The sequence below is a fragment of the Phallusia mammillata genome, chromosome 1, assembly GCF_965637545.1.
Source record: "Phallusia mammillata chromosome 1, kaPhaMamm4.hap1.1, whole genome shotgun sequence".
NCBI classification, from domain to species: Eukaryota; Metazoa; Chordata; class Ascidiacea; order Phlebobranchia; family Ascidiidae; genus Phallusia; species Phallusia mammillata.
This window is the reverse complement of record NC_137252.1, coordinates 10665972-10683610: the sequence shown is the minus strand read 5'-3', so window position 1 is coordinate 10683610 and position 17639 is coordinate 10665972. Positions and strand designations below refer to the sequence as shown.

The 17639-nt window shown below is 36.4% G+C and overlaps 3 protein-coding genes across 5 annotated transcripts in view; all 3 read left to right on the top strand.

The window, feature by feature from the left end:
• Positions 1–863: 863 nt before the first annotated feature.
• On the top strand, positions 864–4427 carry LOC145209125 (uncharacterized). Of its 2 annotated transcripts, none has more exons than XM_080079374.1 (5): positions 864–1119; positions 1696–1817; positions 2374–2536; positions 2987–3132; positions 3233–4427. In XM_080079374.1, exons 1-4 carry the CDS (start codon positions 1078–1080, stop codon positions 3128–3130), a joined length of 471 nt encoding a protein of 156 aa, XP_079935500.1. In that variant the 5' UTR covers positions 864–1077; the 3' UTR covers positions 3131–3132; positions 3233–4427. The 2 variants fall into 2 exon arrangements, with proteins under 2 accessions (XP_079935500.1, XP_079935501.1); XM_080079375.1 differs by having other exon boundaries at positions 875–1119; positions 2987–3086.
• Positions 4428–8160: 3733 nt separating this feature from the next.
• Positions 8161–15251, top strand: LOC145217732 (uncharacterized). The gene is made up of 8 exons (XM_080085072.1): positions 8161–8293; positions 8352–8468; positions 8662–8827; positions 9068–9184; positions 9258–9474; positions 9589–9812; positions 11572–11739; positions 14134–15251. Exons 1-8 carry the CDS (start codon positions 8201–8203, stop codon positions 14349–14351), a joined length of 1320 nt encoding a protein of 439 aa, XP_079941198.1. The 5' UTR covers positions 8161–8200; the 3' UTR covers positions 14352–15251.
• A 60-nt stretch (positions 15252–15311) lies between these two features.
• Positions 15312–17639, top strand: part of LOC145217718 (protocadherin Fat 4-like) — a 29664-nt gene continuing 27336 nt past the window's right edge. For both annotated transcript variants that reach the window (XM_080085064.1, XM_080085056.1), the window contains exons 1-5: positions 15312–15554; positions 16180–16347; positions 16420–16551; positions 16973–17134; positions 17348–17526. In XM_080085064.1, coding sequence (XP_079941190.1) covers positions 15501–15554; positions 16180–16347; positions 16420–16551; positions 16973–17134; positions 17348–17526 — 695 coding nt within the window. In that variant the 5' untranslated portion in view covers positions 15312–15500. The remainder of the gene's footprint in view (positions 15555–16179; positions 16348–16419; positions 16552–16972; positions 17135–17347; positions 17527–17639) is intronic.

The following is a 17639-nucleotide window of genomic DNA, read 5'->3' as shown; positions in this document are numbered from 1 at the left end:
TTTCATTTCATAAGCCGAACCCGACAAACAATGTATATGTTGGAAATTGTTAAACGAATTTATAGCTTTCAAAGCGTCAAATCTCATGCTCTGTTTTTTCGTAAATGCTTTTTTCGTTATATCCCCATCGGATCGGACTATACGCTTCTGACGTAAGTACATCGTACAACCCACATTTCTGTTTCATATTAAATCTTGCTAGTAACGCAAACCGTTTTATTAAAATCAACCGTATGAGAAAAGGGACATTTCGACACAATCTGCAACCATCGACTTTACTCGGGGACAGGCAGTGACTAGCGCAATAAATCAACAATGTGCTAATAAACATTCCAGTCATCCGGCAGTGATCGAAATGTTGTTTGTGACCCAGTGCATTAGTCATCTTAATGTAATCCCAAAATCGTAATGAGCGTTGGTTGTATTAGGGGAGGTTTAACAAGGTACAAGTTCCTATAGTGTTACGTATGCGTAAAAGATCTAATTCCAAGCAGATCACAGTAATGGCAAATCCTATAATTGTTTTAAGTGGTCAAAATAGTGCTGGTGACTCTGTACAAGTTGATATATACAACATCGAGTTATAAGACCAAAATATGCAAAATTTGAAGGGAGGGTCAGTATGATTAAAGCTAATGGTTATGAACGCCACAACAGGTTGTTCTAACCTAATTTAATATCTATCAATGAAATATAGGCGTTCTGCTTCGTAACTCATTGAACCTATTTTTGCCCCAAGTGACAACAGGGTCATATCCCGTGATTTCTGCTGGTTTCCCATGCAAAGCCGGAAACGGCAGAGCTGCGTCGTTTCGAAACAAAGCGCTATCACGTGTCAACCTCATGCATGCGTCACGACGTGCATGTGATTGTGACGTAGCATGCCAACGCTTCGACAAACTTTGCAGTACATTACGACCAGACGAACTTTATATCTTTAAATTACGCGTTATTGTTTGTTCACTGCAGCATTATCGGGTGCTTTAAATTGATCCGGGCCTAGGGACTAAAGTTCATTCGCCGCTGACGTTTGTACGGACTTCTCTTGCACAAGAAAAATACTCGCTTAAGAAAATTATGGAACGCCATTTAAGACGGGATGCCAATCAAGCACATAAAGTAAGTGATGAACATAAAGTTTGATACGTTACATAGCCTACTAGGGTAACTAGTTGAGACCCTTCTAGTTATTGATATTGTTTTTCTTTAACATAATAATTTGACGAACGATGGAATAGAAAAGCTGGCAAAGTTTAAGGTGTTTCGAGTTTGTGTTTTGTTGTAACCTGATTTTTGTTTTGGGATTGAGGCGGAAATGTCCCATTTCGGTAGAAAAAAACGACAATAAGATGCGAGCTTGGCGTGATTGAAACAACTCTTTCAAACACATTGCGTAAGCCTTGTAATGCTTCGCCCACTGCCAATAACTTAAACAAACAAGGCACGCTGCCTTCCAGCAACACCGCAATTACTGGCAATGCGCAAGCAATAAAGTGCCAGTAGCCTATTTCAGTCAGACGCTGCCGGAAATCATCTGTTTGCATTTAAAGTTTGCAGCGTGGCTGTACGTACCACGCAGAGATTGGTAGGGTACGGGTCGGATTTAATACAAAACAATGGCGGCTGACAGGGAGGGGAACCTGCTGATTTAGTTTGAAGCGGGGAAACTGAAAAACGACTGATTTCGCTTTACAGCAAGAGATGAGAGCTGAGCGGCAGGAGGAGAGACTCCACAACCGCGCAGTAAACGCTGCTCTTCATGGAAACATCGGGCAAGCAGTGAGGTTGGAGGCAAAATCCAATCAGGCCCATCATAGGTATGTGCTTGTTTATCTAGTGATATGCTTTTTATTAGCTTTCTACATACTTTGTTATCTACATGTATAGCTCATGTGTGTCATTTTTTTTAATTATTACAGATGTTGGTTACTTTTAAATAGCTTGTAAACAAAGGCTACGTTCGCCGTATTAACTGGACAGTGTTTTAATATTTACTGTTGTAATGTGAGGTTATCCACCGACCACTGTGTTAGCGGTTGTTTAATACTGTCGTTGTCGTCGTGATGTGCCCTAAAGACATAAATATATTAATGTTCTTTGTTTGTTAGCGTGTGCCTAAAAAACAAAGTACCATAAAATGTATTTTGGTTAGCATCATTTGTAGCTGTTGAAAGTTTTGTTGCTGAAAAAACTTAATGATATCCTCTTTTAATATTACTCACAAAATACTGCTTTAAGTATAGTAAAATGCAAATCTCAGTCAGTTGAGCGCTTTACGTATTCACATACTTTTCCGTTGTGCGTGCATGTCTTTGTTGAGACGGAAATATTGCGTCATTTGCATCCCACCACGTTTCTACTTCTTTCATGCAGAGCCGACGCTGCCCACCATCGGGAAGTAACTGCCCGTGTGGCAGCCAACTCGTTACATCATCATCACCACCACAACCCCCCACCACCAGCTCACCACCATCATCCCCCACCCCATCACCATCATCACGGACCACGACCCCACACCGATGTGCATGTTGTTCATGTAAGTTTATTAAACAATTGGCCGGTTTGGCAGTTGTACTATAGAGATTTTAGTGGTTTCTGAAAGAAAATGGGCACTTTTTCCACAATCAGTTACCTCGTATTTAAAAAAACACTTTGCTTTTGAAGAAATGAATACTAAATATGACGGTGTTTGGCAGCAACAAGATATGCGTTGTTTGGCATTTTCTCTCACTCGGATTGTACCACAAGCGCATTCGGACCTTTTTTACTTTAAAATGGTATAGCCTCCAATACGAAGCCCCGGATAAGTTTTGTTCAAACGTCTTGTGGTTGCGATAGGTATTGGAAAACTAGCAATCACTCATAAAGCTGTAAATAGATTACATGCAAACGAAATTTCACCCAGCAGGATTTCGTTCCATTGTGGTTTTTACTTCAATTCATAGTATCCTTGTATCTTTTTTATCTTTGTTTTTTGCCTTTGTAGCACTACTCGCCCCCTGCACCCGGTTACCCCACTGGTGCTGCCCCTCCGCCACCCCAGCCAGGTTATCCATATCCACCGAACCCAGGTTACCCCCATCAAAGTGAGAAAAACATACAAAAATACCTAGAGTATAAAATAATGTAAAGGTGAATACAGTTCTAATATCAGGACGTTTTTGGAAGATTGTTCTAATTTTTTTGCATAAAATGTTTAAAAGGAATTGATTTCAAAAATTTTATTGTGCAGGATACTAAAGCGCAAGACTGGAGTATCGAAGAAATCTAATAAAATACGTTAAAAAAGGACGTCGTTTTACTGATAGAATGTTATTTAACAAAATATAATCGGCTTTCACTCATCGTAACATCATTACTACAGTATTCAAGTATAAAACTTTTGCAAATAATTCCCTGTGTGATGTAGAAACATGCCCAATCAGTGTTAACTAATTCTGTACATAAAAAATACCTTCCAAAATTTCTTTAAAAATGTAAAAATTCTCTTCTCGGTTACTCTATGCAAGTCTGTGCACGAATAAACCTCTAAATTCAGGATTAACCCCTTCCAAAAAACGTGAGCTTTAAGAAACACTTCAAAATTTGTCGGGTAAATTTTTAGTGCGTTCACTTCTGGATTCATAATTTCAAACATGTCGAATTTGTATTGCGCAATTTTTCTGCTGTTTATCAATTTCGAGCACAATCCGACTCAGCTCTATTCTTGTTATCAGAACGCTGCTCAAGCATTTAATACGTGTTTGCTTCTACGAGCCAGTGCTATCTATACACGGTTGCTTTTACCCTTAAAAACCAATCCGCATTATGTTAATCTACGTATCATGAGCACACGGGCACTTATGCAATTGATCGCTGGAACATGGATATTTTAATGTACATTATTTGGAGTAGCTCATATGACTAGTTGTCTCTCCGCTTCATTTGTGGCGCACCTCATCTATTTAAGGTCATCGTTTTGTACATAAAGCATGCGATCATTTTCTATTTACACGAGAAAAGCTTCTTGCTTCCGTCGGGTACACGTGCAATAACTCTGTAAATATTGTACAGTCGAATCATAGCCCTAAACAAAAATGAATATATATCCCAGATTTGCTCTGCTTTTGCTGCTCTTTGGAGCGGCCCATGTACATAGTCCTGTGTGTAAATTATTGTAAATATTCGCTTTGTTTATTGCTAAAATTGTTTTACAAACAGTGTTTACATTTGTTTTAGCAATATTTAACACGAAACAATGATAAAACTTGATCCCGTTCTAAAGTTTGCTTATTAGCGATTTATTTTTAAATGAAATGCTAAACCTATTTTTCTTTATTACAAACTATATAAAAGGTGCAGAATTGGCTCGCCTTTTAGTTATCTAAAAATGATTGCTTTTTTGACTTGGTTTTAATGATCGTGCAATAAAAGCTTTGGCTGCTGTATGATGGTTCCGTTTTTTTGTGCAAAAACTTTGATTGGCGTTTGTAACAGTTTTCGTGACAATCGTTGACCGTTGTCGAAAATTTTATTGCAGTTTTGCAAGAACGGTGCCATGCAGCGCAGCACCCACAAGCATGAATCAATATTGACTCCTGTCCTAATCATTAAACCCGTGCAGCACCGGGACACACTTAATGCTGATTAAATAAACCTTGCATGTTTTATGCGAAAAATGCTCTGGTTTGAATTCCTTCACACGATATGGGTTTAATGCTAAACTTTCAGTGGGACTTTATAAAGCATTGTTTGTAACAAATATGACCACACAGTTAACTAGTGTTACTCATCCTCGAAGATCTCTAGGTACTTTGGATTAAGTCGCAAAGATGAATTTATCTGTATCGCAAAAATTGTAACCTGAGTTCATTTTAAGCATAAGAGATCGTGCGGCAATTTGATTCGGGTGTTATGTGGGGCAGCAGCATTTGCAAACCTGACTTAAAAAAATACGAAATACTATGAAAGTTCATGGTGGCATGAGGCTGACTCAGCCAAAAAACATAATCGTAGTTTAAATGCGTAGTAAGACGACTTTATCTCACATTGACGATAAAGACATATGCACATACCAATTGTGGCACTAAGACGCGCTTTTGACGGTTAATTTTTTGTTTTAATTTTAAGACATTTCCACAACACCCCTCACAATATATATACCCTTTGTGAAACTATACTGAAGTATACATTTTTAAACTACGATATATTTTGCAGCATACAGTGAGAATGCTATGCTAAGTCTTATTTTATTCCATGCCCTTGACGACACCGTGCGAGTATTTTATTTAATTCCTCTATTTAATTCTCTAATGCCTATTACAGAAAATCTAAGAGCAATTATAGAATTGACACCCTTAAATGACCAGGAGCGTAGTCAGGCGTTGGACTCGAAACAGATTTTGAATCAAAATTCCACACGGCGGCCGCGCTAAGTGCTGCACGATGGTTTGTTCAAGTACCGTTGTTGGGCACTGTTCTACAAAATTAGGGAGTCATTGTCGAATGATACAACGCAATTGAATTATACTCTTGTACAGTTGTTCAGTAAAGACGAACTGTTTGGCTTCAGTTTGAAATACTGTGGTAGTGACATGACTCAGTGAAGGTGTTGCGCAAGTCTATACATAAACTGTATGTTGTAAGGATCCGGCAGCCGTATTTCCTTATACTGTCAGAATTTTAGCTTCTATCAGCATAGATTTTGTTCAGCAGTTAGTTTGCTGTTTATAACAAGATGTACTATTTAGTTATGCCTAAATACTTTTTGTAAATCTGTGGTAGGCTTGGGGCATTAAGTTGTTTTGTATAACCAACAGCACAAAGTATAAATTTAGAGAAATTGGCTAGGTTTAAACTGTTAAAGTACGACACCAGTCAAACGGACGTATACAGTATATTTTGTTACGTAGGACCGCAAGGTGAATTTTAGATTTATTTTGGTACCTGTTCTGAACCAACACATTAGCGTTAGTGACAGATATTGCGATAAAACAGTCAGAAATGAGAACATTTTTACTCATTTGCGTTTTAGCAGTTACTTGGAACAAGTGCTTTTCACAAACAACCCAAAGTCTTCGTTATGAAGGTAAGTTTGATACGCTGCAACTTACGATTTTGTGACAGTTTTGGGCCTTATTTTTTCAGTTCCGGAAACGTGTTTTATTTCTACAGATTCGCTTTGCAGCCGGTTTGAGAAACAGTTTCATGAAGAAATGATTGTAAATGTCTTAGAAGACAATACGCCAGGTATCGTTGATTTGTTGTATCCATGAAACAATAACCAACCGATCATATGCATAGTTTGTAGCTTTGGGTACCCTTATTTCGCATTGTGCACTGAGGTAAAACAAATAGCAGTGGTGAAAATGGGGAGCTTTGTCGCTACATATTTAAAGAGTACAATGAGTATCTGCTTTTAAATAGCTAGGTTAAACGCAACACGTTTGAAAGAAATCTAAACAATAATTTTTAAGAAACCCCTAAGGAAGAAATGGAAACGGTGTTTAGAAATCCGATTTAAACGAAAAAGGAAATACGTTACAAATAACTTACTTGTATTTTATGTTTGCACGAAAGTTTACAATATTGCTGTTGCAACTGCTTAGGTGCTGTTATCAAAACGTACAACCTCAATCTTATCAATGTCTCCTCGTCCGACGCTGATTCGTCAATATGGCTAACCACCAAAGATAACAGTCCAGATTCCGATTTTACAATGGAACGGAATGAAAACCAGCTGATTATTACGCAAAACCGGCAGTTTGATTATGAGGTGAAAACTTTCAAATATTACAATCCTTGATTTTTTGTACTAATAAATCAAGCGTTTGTATTTTGCAGACAGACCCAAACATAAAAGAAATGACCCTCCATTGCAGGGAAGGAGTCGGACAGCCGGTATGAAATTTACGTTGATTCCATTTTGTAAACCTTTTGTAAATAACACCTCACGGCGTTGGTGAGAAAGCAAATCTATATTGTTTTTTTCACCAAAGTTTTAATAATTTTTTTTACAACGATTCGTGCAGGTAAAGTTGTCTCTCATTATAAGAATCGTTGATGTCAACGACAACCCTCCAGTTATTGTCAATTTGCCTTCGTCCATCGAAATAAGCGAGTCTACCCTGGCTGGTGAATCGATATTTAAAGTTGAAATCGAAGATGACGACATCAATGAAAACGCAGTTGTCACTCTACGTTTAGCCGAGGTAAAGGCAGTTTTCGTTGTACACACAATTCCCATTACAAATTAATTGTGCTATTTTGCAGGTCAGCGAACTATTTGAATTGTCAAACTCCGGTTCTTCTGGATTGCTTACGTTGAAGAAACAGCTTGACTACGATAACCTTAAAATACACAATTATACACTTCGCATTATTGCTGAGGCAAGTTGTTCTGATTAGATATAGTTGTTTTTCAAAATCTTGTTGCAAAGTTTAAATCTTAACAGAATACCGCAGCGTCACCTCGACTTAATACTACATCTGTCCTGCAAGTGACAGTGTTTGATGCAGACGACAAACCTCCAAGATTTGAGAAACATGTTTACAAAAGCAGGACAAAGGAATTTTCTGGAGTAGAGGTAACAACAAATTCCTTGTGTTTAATAATACTTAAAGCCATACGATATGTTTAATCAGGGGGTATCCTTGAAAGAACCGGTTCTGATAACAAGTTCCATAAAGGCACATGATCAAGATTTTGCTATTAACGCCGCTTTGATGTATGATTTGTTTAACGAAACAGGTAAGTTTCTTTCTTAAGAAAGTGCATTGAAATTGAAATTTTTGGCTGTTAATATTTTGATGTTTATGTGGAGCGCAGAAATTACATGCGAAAAACGCACTAAGGGAAATCACCGCAAAGTAAAACGGATGATTGTGCGGCGATAAGAAACGAACAAGTTTGCACTTTTTGCAGCGCTGTTTGAATTGGTTTTGTCGTGTTTGCTTTCTACGGTGGGGTAACTCAGCCAGATCAGCAATTTGAGGTTATTTTTAGTGCCAGGTTTGATCAGACAATTTGCAAGATAAGCACAAAAGTGTTACAGTTTTGAAAGTGGAAATAAAAGGCTACGTAAGTTTGCCGTTTGCAGAGGTGTTTGACAAAATTTGAAGGACTTTATGCTGAAAAACACCCTTAAACTAATTATTTTGTTTACTTTTTCTATGGAATTGTGAATATTTTAAGCATTTTAATTTGAGTTACTCACAAATAATGTCTGGTGAAAAAAAGTCTAGGGATGTGGTTGCCCGCTCATTTGGATCTTTTCACTCTTCAAACATTGAAACTCAATTGAAAGCTGCAGAGGTAAATACTTTATAGTATCACGTAAAAATGAAACAAGTTAAATTTTGTGTTTTCTCAGACAGATGAGTATGTTCCTCCTGACTTTCCGGTCTACTTACCAAACTTTGCTGAGTATCGTAAATGTGAACCAGAATTTGGAAAACCCATGAAAAAGAAACACTTCTTGTTAGATGATGTGAGTTATTAGTGTTTCACATATAGCAATATGATGTACGTGACTGACAGAACTGTATAATGTTGCAAGTCTGTAAAAAGTACATTTTGCGTATTGTTTCAAAGAGTTGGTATAACATATATATATTTGTTGTCTCTGAATTTTATCACCAGTTTGTAATTGCAAGGTGTCTTCAGTTTTTTTTTTTGTTAAGAGTTTGGTTTTCTTGAATCATGGTGCATTTGGTGCTGCATTGAAAGATGGATTGGAAGTTGCACAGGATGTGCAAAGGTATGTAGAAGCCCAGCCAGTCAGGTTTATTGACAGAGAATTGTTTCCACAAATTGTTCACACACAAAAAAGGCTGGCAAAGTATATTGGTAAGATAATTTCCTAATTTTTTTTACTTTTTATTGGTGAAGTTTGTAAATGTTAACAATTTAAAACATTGTTTAGTTGGTTTAAAATTACGTATTAGCGTAAGGACAATAAATTGATTTTTTGTGGGGTGACTTGATGATGATGAATGTTTTAAAATTGAATACATACCAAATTCTGCAGATACTTGTATAATTATATCCAATTAATGAATAGATATGTAAGAACTACACTTAAAATAGGTTGCAAGCCATCAGATTTTGCAATGACAGAAAATGCAACACTTGGAACCAATTCAGTCTTAAATAGCTTGGAACTAGATGAAGAAAGTGTAATCTATCATCTAAGCACTGTGTATGGTAAGACAATGCTAAAACAGCTTTTTACAGTAATACGTATTAAACAAACTGTCTTTGCTGTTTAATATTTTAGGTGCTGTAAAGAAATCAATGGACAAAGTGTGTCAAAGAACTGGTGCAAAAATGCAAATGGAAACTCTTAGATTTCCACTTGAATCAAAGGAAGATATTCTAGATTTGGTGAAAACAACTCTTAAGCCCAACACTGCACTTGCATTGTTTAGCCATATTCCAAGCAACACTCCATTTATAATGCCAGTAAAAGAACTGGTTCAAATTTGCCATGAAAGGTGATTTAAACCTTGTTTTTATCAGTGTTTAAACACAATATTTTATTGTGTGAAAAATATTGTGTTAAAACACATATATATTTATGTGTTTTACAAATTTATTTTTTTCTGCAGAAATGTGCCAGTTTTAATAGATGGTGCACATGCCCTTGGGACTGTTATTTTAGACCTTACAGACATAGATGCTGACTATTACATTCTCAATACCCACAAATGGTTTTGTTCACCAAAAGGCTGTGCAGCTCTCTATGTGAAACCCGAGCACCAAGCTAAGATCGGAGCACTAAGTGTGTCCCATGGATACAAAAGTGGTTTTCATTCAGAACACACCTTTCCTGGTACTGTGTTTTACTTTTTCAGGCAATGTCTTATTAGGCTTGAAACATATTACAAGGTTTGGACTTTTTAGTCTGTGTCCTTGTTTTTAGTTGTAAAAACTTGAAAAGTGCAAAATCTAAACCCCCAATCTGATAAATTTTCTGCGCAACAGAATTTTGCAAATGGTGTAATATGGCATAATACTTTTTTATTGTTTTACTATCATTGCACTTATATCATTGTTCATGGGCGGATCTAGACGGGGGTGTTTGGTGTTTTGACACCCCCCTCAGAAAATTGGTGAAATTTGCCGAACCCCTATTTTAAAAAAGTTGTGCGAAAATTAAATAGGCCAAACGTTCCGTTTACCGCTGCATGATTACAGGAAGTCGTTATCTCAAAGCCGTGAGTCTTTATCGTTTTGTATTGGGTGTGACGTAACAAGTTTATTGTGACGTGACAAGGTTTAAAATGAAGAGTTTATTGCGCTGACAATAGAAAAGTAATTATCCGCCAAGGACACTAAAGTCAAAAGTGCTGACTGCACTAAATGTAATGTATTAAGCTGTTTTCGCATTTAAACAATGTTAAATCCAACTAAACCGTTTAAAACGTTCAATGTTAAAATGTTTATGACCTACCAAACACGTAATTGTTTGTCACAAATATTCGATCGGTGTAAATCGAACCATGGTACATGTAATTGGCAACTTGTCAATGCTTGGCATTATTTATGCCTTGCATAATAACCAATTTTATTGCATTCGTAACGTTGCGCAACTTAAAAGGCGAGTCATCGTTTCAAAAAGGCGTTCAGCCCTTCAAAGGTTTTCTTTAAGCAACTAATGTATTTTAACAGTCACGTTTATCTTGCATTAGCAGTTTTGCTGAGTAAGCTAGATAGTAGAGCCAAGAGCCGTAATTGGAAATTTTAACAATTTCGCTAAAATCAAATGTTGTTTTTCTTTTTTTTTGTCTAATGGATAACAGGTAATAAGAAATGCCACTCGCCTTTGCGGCATGCTAAAGTTACAAGTTGGGTTGGGGTCTTGTACTTTCTGGTTTGAACCTGCTTGCAATTATGGACAAAGAACTCTGCTGCTTAAAGCGTCGTTTTGAACTAGAAAACGAAATTAGCAACGAAACAATTAACTACTTGTCATTTGACGTGTAAATTAAGTATTTAGCTGTGGCGTGAGGCGGCGTATTGTGGTATAAACGCGTTGATTTTTTTATAGCTAACATCAGAACAGAGCGATTTCAAAGGTGCATGGGGTAATAATACTCAGGTCTCAAAACGTGGAGACGATTAAACAGCAAATTTAGGTTTTAATAGAAAAAAGTTCCTCTTTTTGCGGCTCGCCAAGAAAATATATCGGTAAACATTTTGTGTTGTGTTAGAGTTAAAGCAATGTCGTTTAAACTTCTTAATTAAAGAGACGCAAATGATCAGGGCGGTAACTATTGGTTATGTTTACAAAAGTGATACCTTGCGACCGCACTTTTTTTGGTGAGTGAGTGACGTCAAAGTTATGACGTTTTTTAGAAAGGGGAACACCCAAATCGTATCATACAACGTCAGTATCGCATCAGGGAATTTCCCAAAAAATTTTTGGACACCCCCCCTTAATTTTTTTTTAAATCCGCCCCTGTCATTGTTGTACTTTTGCATTATGCTAAAAAATGTTCTCAAAAAAGTATATTACCTAAGCATCTTTTTTTAACAATTTAAGCCAGCATATACTTTTTTAGTTTTGTATGTATTTTTTATATTTGCAGGCTTACGTGATTACTCTCCCATCTTGGGATTGCAATGTTGCATTAACTTTTTCAATGCTATTGGTCCAGAGGTGATAATCACAAGAAACCATAGTTTGTTGGTTGATGCTGTTCAGTTGCTGACAACTGCTTGGAAGTCTAGCACTTTGGCACCTCTGGATATGCACAGTATGTACATTGTAGACAAGCTTTGAAACCATCCTGTTGTGAAAATTTGACTAAGTGTAAAAAAAAAAAATTTCTTCATTTGCTGTTTGCTTTTTCATTATTGCACTAAAAAACCTGTTCATAATTAGCGGGTTGTTGTTTTACGTTTTGTTTTACTTTTGGAAGAAATGTTATGCATAGATTATTATGGGTCCCCTTCCCTGAAGGGGACACATATTGTTTTTGTCTATATTTTTTTTTCTTTTTCTCTTATTTTCTTTTTTTCCGTCTAATGCGGATTTGTTGGTTCAAACTTTTTCAAATTTTCACACATTATAGATATTGGTCTAAAGAGGGTCCATGTGAATTTTGACCCCGTTTGATCCCTCGGTTCACCCACAACCCCCAAAACGTGAAATTTTTGAAACGGCTATACTTGCTAAAGTACTTCATTAAGGAGTTATATGCATTGTTGTTTGGTGCAATATAAGGTATTTCAAAATTTTGTACCTTAAAAAAAGATTTACCCATTTTTACCCCTTAAACCCCAAAATATTCGTTTCTGTCTAACGCTGGTTTGTTAAATGTGTTTGGTCAAGAAAGAGTGCTTTAAATTTATTCAAATTTGCACAGATGTTAGTTATTGTTCCGAATTTGATCCTCCTGAAGTTTGACCCCAAACGACCCAGTGGTTCACCCACAGGCCCCCAATACAAAAAAAATTAAAAATGGCTGTACTGACCCAAGTACATAATCTGAGGGATTCATGCTTTGTTGGTTGGTGCAATGTAAGCTATTCTAAAGAATTTTGTAACTTTTTATCGGTTTCACCCATTTTTACCCCTTAAACCCCAAAATAATAAGTTTTAGGCCAGAAATACAAGTCCTAATGTGCTGAAATGTTAAACAATTGTTTGCAGTAGGTTATTCGTTTAGTATTTAAAAATTTGCCTTAATCGGCCAAATAGTTACTTTTACAGCCCATAATATGTGTACCCTGTCAGTCAGATAGAAGTCTCAACTCCTTGTTTACGATTAAGGCGTGTGAATGCAGCGGGAGTGCTCAGCTTGACGTCCGGACGGACGTTTTACGAGACAGTCGTGTTGGTGATTAGAAATCAGCTGTTTTTGTGCAGCTATGATATGTCGTTTTATTAAGTTAACAAGCACATTTTCAGTTTTGGAAAATTGTGTTTAAAAACTGACCTTGAATGACAATATCAAGGTCAAAGCATTAGATTAAATTGAAAGTATTTTTCCTGTTCTTATTTACTGTTTCTTTTTGTAATTATATGACGATAATGATGCGAAAATAATGCAAACAAAACTTTGGGTTAAGGCTAAAGTTGGTTAAGTTTTTCCTTAAGAATCTAAAAATAACCAGGTTGTTTGTTTACCATAAATCCACACAAACGCGCGTGTGGGGACCCATTCGTTTTTGCTTGCAAAAACAATCATATGTGTAGATCAAATGATGTGTATAGTAAATTGGTAAATAACTAACAATGATTGTGCCCTATTTTTACTGTTACCAAATCGTATGTGCATATGTGTGGGGACCCATTAGATTATGCTTGCAGAAACAATTATGTTATGAAGTGCCAGGAAAAAGACAGGGCCCCAATGAAATGTAGGTGCCAAATATATATCCATTATAAATATAGTAAATGGTATATGTAATACATCGTTAAATATGATAAATATGAACCGCCAAGTTGGCCGAGTGGTTAGCGCAACCGCCTTGTGATCACAAGGTCGTTGGTTCTAATCCCATCACGGTCGCTTGTGTTTCCCTGAGCAAGAAACTTAAGCGGCATTGCTCCAACCCAGTGGTTTCCAATGGGTTAAACTAAATTGAAGTCACCAACTGCCTAAAATCGAAAAAATCAAAAAAAAAATGATCATCGGACTTGCAATAAAACAGGCAGCTCGACGGCGGACTCATTGTGAGCATAACACATTCAGGCGTTGTCCGCCCATTGAGGATAAAAATGAAACAAACAAACAAACATGATGTAGTACATATAAACTGGCAATTTATAGGAAAACCACTATTCTAGTTATCTTTTCATTTCTTGAAAATCTATATTTTTCTGCAGAATGGGTAGTATTTCTTATCAAAGTCCACTGTTTGGCAAGTTGCATTTATAACGAAATATTTGTTTGGTTTTGAGATTTTAAAATTGTTAGAGACGAGTCCGGTTAATCGCATACCAGTTAATTGCATAATCTGTTTATCTGCATCACAATTAAAACTTCCAAACCGTCGCCCATCGTTTGTCAAGAAAACAGTCCTGTTAATCGCATATCAGTTTATCACCTAAACCGGTTAATCGCATTAAATGTCTTGGCAAATCGATGGTGCGATTAAATGGATTCATCTGTATAAACACTCACTACAAATTGTTTTTACAGGTTCCATGTGCTGTGTAGCTTTGCCATCTCGCTTTTATAAGTCCCATGAAGTGAAATATGAGGATGCTGAATTGGTTCAAAATCGACTTTTTCATGAACACAAAATTGAAGTGCCAGTAAAATGTGTGCAGGGAGTACTGTATGTTCGTATATCAGTTCACATCCATAATGAACTGAGTGATTATCAAAGGCTGTCAGATGCTGTGTTGGCACTATAGGCATAAATCAATATATATTGCCTTCGTATTCTTTAAAGTAAAAAAGTTAATAGTTAAAGAAGAGAGTTTTGGGTGATAATAGTTGCATTTGCAACAACCAAATTTTGCACCTACTGTGTTTGAAAGTAAATTGCTTTCAAATATTAAAAAGTGGAAGTGTTGCCTTTTGGTCACTGCACCATTTTTTATGTGGTTGCTTGTTTATATACGGAGTATTCTTGCTGCATTGATACATAACTTGTTTTTTGCAACCAACTGTGAACTGCATATTTGTTGTGCCTTATTAGTATTAATCATTTTGCTAATAATGTTAGTATTATGCATGTTTAATGTTGGTTTTGTACTATACCTTTACATCCAATATTGTTATATTATAAGTCTTTTGGTACAAATTTAAAATATATCTAGCAACACTGCAACAAAAAATATTCTTAGGCTTTACTTTTACCAACAGAATGTGTCACTTAAATAGTCCTCCATATTTTTAAAAATCAAAATTTTATAATTGCATGGTTTTGGTAACGCTTGACTGTTTTTACAGTTTAATTTGCTTATTGGTACCAATAATTGTGTCCTTTTTAATATATTGCCAGTGGTTCTCAAACTTTTTTTGTTGCGACGCCTCTGGAAAAGTTTTCTGAACTTGTGACGCACCAACAAATAAAAGTTAATGAGGAAACTTATTATTAAAGTTGTGTTTATTGATACATGAACAAAAAGCCACGAAACGAATATTCTGCGACGCCCTTGGAAGATTGAAACGACGCACCAGGGCGTCGCGACGCTGGGTTTGAGAACTACTGTATTACGCTATTTAGCGCGGTACTGGTGCAATTTGTTGATAAATAAATGTGTAGCAAATATGCATACAGTTGTTAATTAAAGTCAACTTCTTGTAAATGAGTCGAGTTGTGTTTATTTCGCCGGACAAAATCGTAGCAGCACAATTGCGCGAAAATATTCACCCAGACGGAAATCTAGATACAGAATGTCTTTGTATTTTATGCTTGCATATGTTGTTGTGTATTCTGTCACAAGTGGTAAATACGGTAAATACTGTATTGTATACTTTGTTTTAACTACATCCTTGCTTAAATTTCAGAATACTCGGACTATTTTGTAGTTGATCGTCAAAGCGGAACAGTTACCATGGTGAAATCTATCGATCGCGAAATTACCAAATCAGTCTCCTTGTTGATAAAGGTATGCTTAACTTTGTAGAAATAAAATGATGTTTTATTGCATAAAACGATAAAACCTTTGTTTTTTATTGCATAAAACCTTAAAAAGCACTGCACGCTAAGGTTATGCCCGTTCGCTGTTTGGTGCATATCACAACGATGGCCAAAAACTTTTTGTATTGCAAAACCTGCAACACTTATGTTGTAACGGCCGGTTCGAAGGCGTTTAAAATCCCCTTTCTTTAGTTTAGTATTAACGTCGAAAACATAACTTGTTTATGCGAAAGTTGAACTAATTGCGTCTTTGTGCACAACTCATCAGCCCCATGACTTGTAAACGCAGTAGCATTGTGGGCCCCACATTCGGCCTAGTACATGTGACAGTTACTAAAACTTCGAGCTCTTGTATATGGTGGGATAGTTAACTTGTGATAACCCCAACAGTTTTCGACGTTAAGCAAAATTTTTCTTGTCGCTTTCCTTAAACGATAATCCTGGCTTCTTAGGTATTTTGAATTTAGTTTACATGGGGCCACGTCTAATAGAAAACAGTTCCTAATAAACCTGTTATTAGCCGAACAAATAAACTGTTTGATTAACATGGTCATTAAATATTATTTTGCCGTCTCATACTCATACATTTGTAGGCTTCACAAGTTGACGACGTGGATAAGTCAGATCTCTGTCTGTTGGTCATTGACATCGAAGACGTAAACGACAATCAGCCAATCGCATTGCTCGAAGCGGATCAGGTGACTGTCGATGAAAATTCACCCCCAGGGAGCTACGTGACGCGCATAATTGCTCAAGACTTGGTAGGTTATGTAATATTATTTTTTGCATCATACGTATACCTAGGTGCTTAAACTACATGATTTTTTTGATAGGACGATCTGACTGAGTTTCGTTACAACATAAAACCTTCCGGTGTGTTAGCGGTGAAGCAAGACACCGGTGTAATCGTTGTAACGAACAACAGCTTACTTGACGCCGAGATTGTTACCCAAATGATTTTCCAGGTATTAGTCCTTGCCAATAATATGATCAATTGCACTTACACCTTTCGATAATGTCTGTACCAAGCTGTTTTATTTTACTATTTATGTCATATATTTCTCATAAAAATAACTGTAAATCGGCAGAAAGCTCGTTTATTAAAAAACAAAACAATTTACGGGTAAATAATATTCCTATTTTTTTAAACGGCAGTGACTGGTTCATTCACTAAAAAAATTTCATCTGCAATGTATCGTGTTCAGTATTATTCTCTGAGCTTTAAACCGTCTCTGACCAGATAAACCGGTTTCTGTATCTGGTCTGGGTTGGCGGTTTTTAGAATCATTTTGCTCTTCAGTACTAATAATTGTGATATAGTGGTTTCTGTACATCTTGATTTTCGAAAACTTGACTTGTGAGGAAAGTAATATTTTAATGGACAAGGTGCATGTGGAAGAGAGCAACACTGTTGAGCAATTTAAAAGTGATGGACGCAATCTTACACTCAACATCCGGGACTTAAACGACAATTCTCCTTCATTCCCAGTCCGCGGCCTTACTGCTGTTATAAAAGAAAATGCTACCATAGGATCATTGGTTACAAAGGTAGATAGAAACCAGGTTGATAAGGCTGTTTGTGCTAATTTATTGACCATTCGTTTCAGAGAATCAAATAAAAATTACGGTCTTGATTTTCTCAACTGATAATTTAAAAAAATACCCCAAAAAACTTTTTTTTACCTATTTTTGTGTTAGATGACTTTTGGCATCAAAATACCTTTATGTAAAAGATAAACAAGTTACATTTCCGTATTTCAGTTGAACGCTTCGGACTTGGATGTTAATGAGAGCAACAGCCTTCTTACGTATTCACTTTTTGGTGATGAAGGTTTTTTTGATATTTTGCAAAGTGGAGAAGTTATACTTGCCAGTAAACTGGACGCTGAATCCGATCAATCACATTCCTTTGTTGTAATTGTCACAGATTCAGATGCAAGGTGAGGAATATACTTGTATCGTAGATGTACAACCAATCACGTTGTTATACGAGTTAAATAAAACACGTTTGTGAAAACCTTTCTGGTACTCTTTTAGGTCTTGCTTTTATTGA